At 37.6% G+C, this 9138-nt stretch overlaps 1 protein-coding gene across 3 annotated transcripts; it reads right to left on the bottom strand.

Moving 5' to 3' along the window:
- Positions 1-8465, bottom strand: bach1a (BTB and CNC homology 1, basic leucine zipper transcription factor 1 a). 3 transcript variants are annotated; one of them, XR_013195989.1, is made up of 6 exons: positions 8291-8465; positions 7302-7556; positions 4843-6072; positions 4426-4632; positions 616-2565; positions 1-287 (listed from the first exon to the last, which is right to left on the bottom strand). XR_013195989.1 is itself a non-coding variant. In XM_077208971.1 (5 exons), the coding sequence occupies exons 2-5, from the start codon at positions 7539-7541 to the stop codon at positions 2224-2226; spliced, it is 2019 nt and encodes a 672-aa protein (XP_077065086.1). In that variant the 5' UTR covers positions 7542-7584; positions 8291-8428; the 3' UTR covers positions 1-2223. The 3 variants fall into 3 exon arrangements, 1 of the variants encoding a protein (XP_077065086.1); XR_013195988.1 differs by having other exon boundaries at positions 1-276; positions 606-2565; XM_077208971.1 differs by having other exon boundaries at positions 1-2565; positions 7302-7584; positions 8291-8428.
- Positions 8466-9138: the final 673 nt, after the last annotated feature.

Genomic DNA, 9138 nt, shown 5'->3' on the forward strand with positions numbered 1-9138 from the left:
TTTAGTGAAAAAAATTAGTATTGACATTTTATTTGCTGCTATTTGTTAAATATGAATCAAATAGTGGATCATACAGTGCATTCTAGGCTTACATGACAGTATTAATTTGTTTGATTACAGGGTTAAAACAAAAGAAAACACAAATAATAGAACATTTCATTGACGCTACACTGACAAAATGAACAAGTTATATTTTTTAGACTAATCCAGGAATTAAAGTCAACATGAAATGGCATTCACATCCATTTTACTTCCATAATGTGGCGTACAGTTAAACTGCGTTCACACTACACGCGACACGATACCATTCATTTTCAATTCTGAGCGGGCGACTTCCGGCGACACGCGCGGTCGCGACCGTTGGCTACAGGATGGGGCGTGTCTGGCGACGCGACAAAGTTGAGATCAGTTTAACTTTATGCAAATTAAGGGCGACTTTCGGAAGCGACAACCAATAGGAGCGGAGCGCGCATGACCCTTCTCCACATCATTGGATGTCATTGATAAAGGCAACCAGTAGTGGGAACGCCCACTAGAGACCTCATCGCGAGCCACTGGCGACATGCAGCGACAAAGTCGCTTGTAGTGTGAACGGGGCTTTAAACGGTATTTGACAAAAAAAAAAAAACTAGGTCAGAAATTTATTTTATCCTCAGTACATGAAAAGTGAGCATTCTGTACAACAACGTGAGTTAACAATGCCTGAATCTCCATTTGTGATCCGACAGCAATAGGCTGCGCAACCTAGATGACATCAGCTGAAAATGGTATTTGAAATATTACAATACAAACTTTTCATTGAAGTAATGTGGAATGAAGAATCATCATGCACAATAAGACCATAAACATGTATTAAAGTAAATAGGATTAATTGTGATTTTATGTTGGCCTTTTTCAAACTCAGTCCACTTTAGCAAGCAAAAAGTGAACAGTATCTAATTTTTTTTTTTTTTTTTGCCTTACCTCAGAGAGACTATGGATTCTATGTATTTTTCACAAATCCTACATGATATGCATGAAAAAGTACATGGCAGTTATTTAAAATGTTATTATATCTATGACATATGCATATACGGATACTTAAAAAACACAGATGCATTAATATAGAATTCTCATGCCGATAATGATAAAGACGTATTAGGCTAGACTGGAATGTACTTGTATGCTCTACATCGCATAACAAAATCATAAACCATTAACATAATAAAGAGAATTACTATGATTGTCCATAGTGGCAGTGTAAGTGAAATTAATGCTAGCACTGGAAATTAATCCATGAGTCATTCCTGTTATGTGGTACATTTTCAAGTCTCCGTTATATATACACAAATACTGTACATAAGTTTATATTTGGATAAAATATAAAATTGAAGTCATATTAGTTTGTTTTCTTTAATCACAATATTACAATGAATGCCCTAAAAAGCATAAAAAGTCATTAATTAAGAAATTCTCCAGATGTTTTTCTTTCTTTTAATCAAAATGCTAAATTTGGGGATGTTGTTTTAACTGTTCATCTTAGATATTTCCTGTGTCCTTAATATCACTTTCCACCCTGTTAGTCTTTTGAAAAATCCCTTTTAACTAAAATAAAAGCCTGTTCCTTAATAACATTATTGTCCAGGAAGTGACATAATTTTGGGTGGGAAAACAACAGCATAAACATGAGAAAGTATTAGCAGTTAATTTTATAAATTAATTGATGCATTGAGCTTTACCTGTTTATCTTACTTTCCATCCTGTTGGCCAAAAAGAAAATGGTATGACTGAATCAAAATATCAAAAGATGGTTTAAAACAATATCAATATTAATTTGAGTTAACTATCAATCCATAATAAAACAAACCATGTATTTCAACCCTGTTATGTTCCATTCTGTAATTCATCTTTCATCTTCATCCAGACCCTATTTCTGAAATACTTTGAATTACAACACAAGGGTGAATTCATTTTTAAAGTTTAAGAGTTCAAAATGTTCAAAAGTTCAAAATGTGTGCCGTAACAGGAATGACCCCTATGCAAGGAATCAAAGACATAGTAGCATTTCCATATGAAACTCCTGGTAATAGTGCAAATTTAGTCACATCCATACTTAGAAACATTAAGAAAGTGCTCCTAATAAGAAAGTCATGCTCAAAAGTGTAACTGACGGCAGCAGAAAGGTAAGCTCCTGAGTAAAACTGAAATATCAGACCATTCCAAGCGGCTTTACTCTGTTGTACATCATGGAGCTGGATCTGTAACAGTGCTCTGAACGGTGTCTTGCAGGAAGGCAGCGGGCGACCTGAGTGCTACTGTGTCTCCTTCAGGACTAGTGTCTGGAAGAAAGGTGCTCGCAGGGACATCCCGGTCTGGGCCAGCCAGGCTAGGAGAAGCCATGGGGGTCAGGAGGATGGAGGTGGGACAGTCGGAGGAGACGTACCTGGCCAGCGCTTGCAGCTGCTCCGACTGTGGCGAGGGGTCCGTACAGAGGTTCTGGCACAGGCCCGAGAGGTTCTGACGCACATCCTCCAAGCTGAGCTTCAGCTGTTTGCGATCTTGCAGTAATTTCTCCTTCTCGCTCCTCTGATAAATGTGGAAACAAAAGAAGATCCATTTTAGGATTGTATTCTGTACTTTGCATTCCTAAAGGTGGAAAGCATAACACATGCTACTGATTTTCTTAATGTGTGGAAAACATTACATGCTCACAAAAACTGTGTTGATTGAGTAAACCAATCTCCATTTGAACAAAAGGGACAATAGAAGAAACATAATTGTACACTGTATGGCCATACACAATGTGGTAATGGAAGGGTCAATTTAATTATTCTTGTTTCTAATTGATCCCAGTAATATACTTTAAAGACAAAACCCAACTGTATATGCCTACTAAACTCTGATATTAATAAATTATATTTTGAAAACAGTTTTACAACAAGAATATATTTTATGCATATTTGTACATATTTAGTATACAGATGTATATTTTCTTAACATTTAACATTTTTATTACATGGTCATTTTATTTTTACAATGAAAGTATCATCTATTATACAAAACTGTAACCTTATTTTAATTATCAAGGTGATTCCAGGCATCACCGCTTTTATAGTCATATTGTGAAATTTTTGGGTCCCAGTGAGTGTGTAGTGAAAATCTGATGTCTATCTAATCTGTAAATAAAGCAAAACAACAGAGAACAAAGATAACAAAATAATCCTTAGATGCCAAGTTTGCCATTAATTTGAATTCTCTAACAAATTAGTTAGCTGAAGCTATTACTCCACCATCGGTGTGATGTTATTAACAGCTTTTTATTGTTGCCCCAAAGCGGTTCAAATGACGGATGTGAGACAGTTACTACTTTTTTCAGGAAACAGTCGTGACAAGCTAGTTCATTCCTCCAATTAAGCATTATACTATGGTAGTTATGCAGAGCTGCGTATGGAAAACAAGTCAACCTTGAACCATAACAGATTCAAAGCCATTAATTTGACAGCTCAAGACTGAATCTTTTGATTAACTCACTCTCATTTATCTCCGTAAGTAACTCTCATTTATCATTCCTAGACTACAATAATCCTGCTGCATGCGCTAAACTATCAATATATATTCAATACTACATGTATATATAATGTCTGTATATAAGGTGTTTATTGTGTTTAAACTTGTTTTGAGGATGGCACTTGTGACATTGGTCGAGGATCTTGTTGTGTGTGCGCTCAGGCGAGAACGCGTCTTTGTGCCTGGTACACATTGTACGATTTTGTGCTCTCCCAGACGAAAGATGACCAATAATGGAAATTTCTGTGGTCGTGGCTCCTGAACGGTGGTCCTATGTCGTACAGTGATAGAGGTTTAAAGACGACCGTTGTCACGGTCCAAAGAGAGCCTGCGATAATTTTCTGACAGTGTAAGAAATTTAGCATGATCTTCTCACAGTGTGTTTGCTGCTACGACCTACGTCTACGGACTAAAAATGCAACTTGAAATGACGTATTGATCAACACGACATGGCGCTAAAGCTTAAAACTATCAACTTGAGCTCAATTTACAAAATTGGCATGCCAAGTTGGCCTCTTTTCCCTAGCCATGCACCGCATCCATATTCTCCTCTTTTGCTTCCTCCTTTTTTTTTTCAGTGCACATAAAAAACAATTGCCAAACTGCGATTCACCTTACTTATTCGTTTAGATGATAAATATACTTTAATCATCCATTAAGGAAATTCTGGTTTCCAGTAGCAGCAAGTAAAATGTTTACCTAGTGCATGCTGCAGATGAAGTTTTATTCTTCTATACTAACTTGCGTCATAGCCTACGATTCAATAGGTGTCATCATCGTAGAGTCTGGATACATGTCATACCCAAGTTTATCAGATCCATGTCACTCAAATAACATTCGGAGGACATTCACAAAACGTTGATATAAAAATAGATATACCAGTTTCTTGATGTCTCCCTCCAGCCAGTAGATACAGTCTAGCTTTCTCTTTCGGCAGCGCTGTGCAGCCACGCGGTTCTTACTGCGTCGTCTCACATCCTGAACAAACTCCAGCTGTTCCGGGGTTAGTTTCTCACGTTTCAACATCTGCAGGAATGCCCTCCTGGTCATGCTGGAAATTTGCTCCACAGGGAATGGCAAATCCACCTGGGAAGAAAACCTTGACGTCAACACTGCATTATGGAGGGGGTTTAGCCTAGAGGTTGGTTAAATTTTTTTAGTAGAGCCTGAAGCTTTTATTGGAAGCATGTCTGGGAATCTCAACAGAGTACAAAATATTGGTGAAGTTTGCAATTTGGCACAAAACTCCACCTCTAACTTCATGAAGTTTTACAACGTGAGTGCTAGCATGCTCACCTCCTGCACTGGTTCACTGCTACCACATTGCGCACAGTCTCCATCCGATTCACACTCAGAGTTTTCCCTTGAGTTAATTGGGGACATGCAGGAACTGTCTCCAGTGTCTTCATTGGACAGAGTGTGTCCCCCGGAGGTCTGTCTGTCAGTGGAGCTCAGGTCCCTCAGGAAGGGACAATCGTCGGGCGCAGCTCCCAGATCCAGATGCTTCAACCAGTGGAAGTCTGAGCCGTTTCCAGCAGACGACTGGTCGATAGAGTCCAAAGGTAGCGGCTCATTTAACGTGGAGCTCAAATCCGGCCAAAAGCCCTTCGCGAGATGCTCAGCCACTTCCCTTTCCACTCTGCTTCGTTCGGTGAAGCCATCTTTGGGGGACAGTTCAGAGAACGTTTGTTTGTTGGAATCAAAGACCTGGTTGTCGTCGGTGCCAATGCTACTGATGTCTGGAGCGCTGGAAATCCCATCCAAAACCCCGCTTGACTCCACAGAATTCAGAGGACATAGTTGGCTGCAGTTGGTGGGCGGCATTAGAGACCCTTCAAGTTGGTCAAAGTGGCCATCGGTGATACTGGCTATGTTCAGGTCTTTATCAGTAGGTCGTTCACAACGTACCTCCATTGCTAGTTCCTTCTGGAATTGTTCCTCCATTGCTAAAATGTCCCCACCACAGCCAGCTACAGCCGAATGCAGTTTCTCATCACTGGTGCTCGAAGAGGACAGGAAAGGACAAACTTCACCGGCCACCACAGAAGAGGAAGGCAACTGTGGGCCACAGTTCTGCAGGCAAAACTGGTCTTGGCCATCACCCATGTGGTATGAAGAGCTTCTTGCGTACAGAGGGGATAAATCTAACTGCATTTCTTTGCCATTGGAGATCGGTGGACAATCTTTAGGACTTTCTGCAGAGGATGTTGCAGATGCAGCCTGCATGACTGTTCCTGCATCCTGAGGTTCAAGATCTCCTGCAGTTTTAGGGTTTTGGTCACTAGGACTGCAGATGGCTTGGGATTTCTTACTGGATTCTTGGTTCTTGTTTTTCCCCTTCACTTTTTTTGAAGTTCCACCACCATCAGAAAACTTTGGGATGAGGAATTCAAAGCAGGCTTTATCGAGGTTTTGAAATCCAAGAAATTCGGCGCATCTGTGGATCTCCAGGATGTTTTCTTTCGTGAAGTGAAGTTTTGCAGTGTAGGCAAACTGCAGAAGAGGCTCAAATCCCTCCACAGTGACCTTGGGAGATTAATGATCTAGTCATGATTACTGCATGAATAAATTATTTACAAATCACATTATTGGGTTATAGCTGTAACATTGTTTGTTTAATTTAATCTCAATGTCTAAGGCCTGATTTGACAGCAATACACTATAAACCATTTTCCAAGGAATAGTTAACGCAATAATGAGCACTATGTCATCGTTTGCTCACCCACATGTCGTGCAAAACTGGTATGACTTCCATCGTACACTCGAGGAAATGTTACTTAGACTTTTCTATATAATGAAATTGAATCAGGATACTTGGGATTATGAAAAGTAGCAAAAAAAATGTCAGAAAGAAATGTAAAACTTTTAAACCATGTTTAAGAAATTAAAATTGTTTTGTTTTTTACAATGCAAAAAATATTATCATTATTAACAAATATCATGAATTAGCCTATCAATTCATAAATATCTTTTTATTTGGGGGAGTCACACGACATTTAACAGCCTGCATTATCATAAAAAGGTCAAATTATCTGTAATTTTAAGAAACTTACTGATCTTGAGAGAAGTCCTCGCTATGATATAATTTCCTGTTTTATATATACTTTTTCATGCACGTTGGTCAGACCGCATGACATTGGTTTTGTAAAAATATTTTTCCTGACAAATAATAATAATAATAATAATAATAATAACATTAATTTAAATCATTTACTTATTTTAATAAGGCTTTTCTTCTTTATGATTTTAGGACAGTTGCATCAGTATTACATTTTTTTTACTTTTTGCCCCCCAAATATATCAAAATCCATTTTAATTCAGAAATAATAAACATGGCCATCACAGAAGTATGTATGTGTGAATTTTTTATGTATTTCTGGATAAATATAGCCGTGCTCATAAATAAAAATATGCGTCATGTTACTAACCCTCATGGGTTCAATATTTATACATATGTAAATGAGTAAATGATGACATAATTTTCACTTTGGTTTGAATTGTTTGTTTTAGAGTTTGCTCTGATCGTTTTTTTACAGTTATATATATATGTGTGTGTGTGTGTGTGTGTGTGTGTGTGTGTGTGTGTGTGTGTGTGTGTGTGTGTGTGTGTGTGTGTGTGTGTGTGTGTGTGTGTGTGTGCGTGTGTGTGTGTGTGTGTCTGTTAAAAATAACAACAAATCATAAAGAGAAGACTTAAACACAGGTTTCTGAAAACCTCCAGGTTCAACCCATCCATCCACCATATCAAGCATTACCTCATCCGGTAAGCTGACAGTGAGGTTTGGTCGGCTGTGGTTTGTCAGTCTGGTGTAAAAATAGTGGCTGCAGGAAGCCAGCACAGAAGAGTGTGCTCGAAAGCTCCTGCACTCCACTTCAACAGTCACATCACACAAGAGCTCTTTCTGTCTCAGTTCCTCCAGCGAGCGAAGAACATGATGGCTGTGAACAGCGGACTGAAAGGTGAAAACAGAGGTCCGGGGGCCATCCACAGACATGACGCAGGGGTTTAGCTACAAAATAACAGATACATAGACGCAACTGTGTAACAAGGTGGAAATACAGAAAGAGATGCATCAAGTTACACTTGGGTGGAGTGGTTTCCAGCTCAATACATGGTGATGAGGGGCACATACACAGTATGCATTTACAAATATGCCATATAGATAACAAAAAGTCATATATATATATATATATATATATATATATATATATATTATGGTATGTATATATATATATATATATATATATATATATAGCCACCATAATCTTACTTTTCAATGTTTAAACATTTGAGTAACCATTAAGATCAGTAAACAGAGTGACTGAGCATGACTCTGCAAAATAAGTATACATTAAAAGCATGTTTTCAGTTCCCGGCTAGACCAAAGATAGCTAATCTTTCTATATATAATTATTTGTCTATATATGTGTGTGTGTGTGTGTGTGTGTGTGTGTGTTTGTCAATCATATAGCCTAGTTACCGGAATCGTTTTCACTAGTGTGAGTGTTAACTTAGCTGTTCAAACATTTGTTTATGAGCTGGCAAAAATGCTCATTGCTTAACTATCATACCGGGAAGTTCCGACTTGTCAAAATGGCATAATATTTAAGATGATAAAACAAAAATAGGAACTAGCCAGTGGTTTAAAATGTAACGTTAACTGACGTTGTTTAACCTGTCTTAACACACAATAATGTTTTAAAACGCGGGGCTTGTATGTCTGTAAAGGAAAATAAAACTGACCTGACATATCACTGGAGATCAGAAGCTGTCAAAAATCCCGCTCTGTCCATCGCTTTTCTAGTCTAAAAGTAAAAACGGATTAAAGTTTGACAGCGAACGAGCTCCATAATGTCTGTCATGTGACTGTACAGTGCGGCAGTGAGCGCGCGTCACGGTCACACGCACAGAACGTACTGCGTCATAAATCTAATAACCACGCCCATCAAGAGCCACGTCCACTTTTAGGTTATGATAGATAGATAGATAGATAGATAGATAGATAGATAGATAGATAGATAGATAGATAGATAGATAGATAGATAGATAGATAGATAGATAGATAGATAGATAGATAGATAGATAGATAGATAGATAGATCCTGAGGAAAATGTATAAGATTATTCATTAACAAAAATATTCTGACAATTATATATATATATATATATATATATATATATATATATATATATATATATATATATATATATATATATATATATATACATACAGGTCCTTCTAAAAAAATTAGCATATTGTGATAAAGTTAATTATTTTCCATAATGTAATGATAAAAATTAAACTTTCATATATTTTAGATTCATTGCACACCAACTGAAATATTTCAGGTGTTTTATTGTTTTAATACTGATGATTTTGGCATACAGCTCATGAAAACCAAAATTCCTGTCTCAAAAAATTAGCATATCATGAAAAGGGTCTCTAAACAAGCTATTAACCTAATCATCTGAATCAACTAATTAACTCTAAACACCTGCAAAAGATTCCTGAGGCTTTTAAAAACTCCCAGCCTGTTTCATTACTCAAAACCGCAATCATGGGTAAGACTGCCGACCTGACTGCTGTCCAGA

The sequence above is a fragment of the Siphateles boraxobius genome, unplaced genomic scaffold (assembly GCF_051911475.1).
Source record: "Siphateles boraxobius isolate OS27281-9 unplaced genomic scaffold, OSU_SipBor_1 6, whole genome shotgun sequence".
In the NCBI taxonomy this organism is placed as follows: domain Eukaryota; kingdom Metazoa; phylum Chordata; class Actinopteri; order Cypriniformes; family Leuciscidae; genus Siphateles; species Siphateles boraxobius.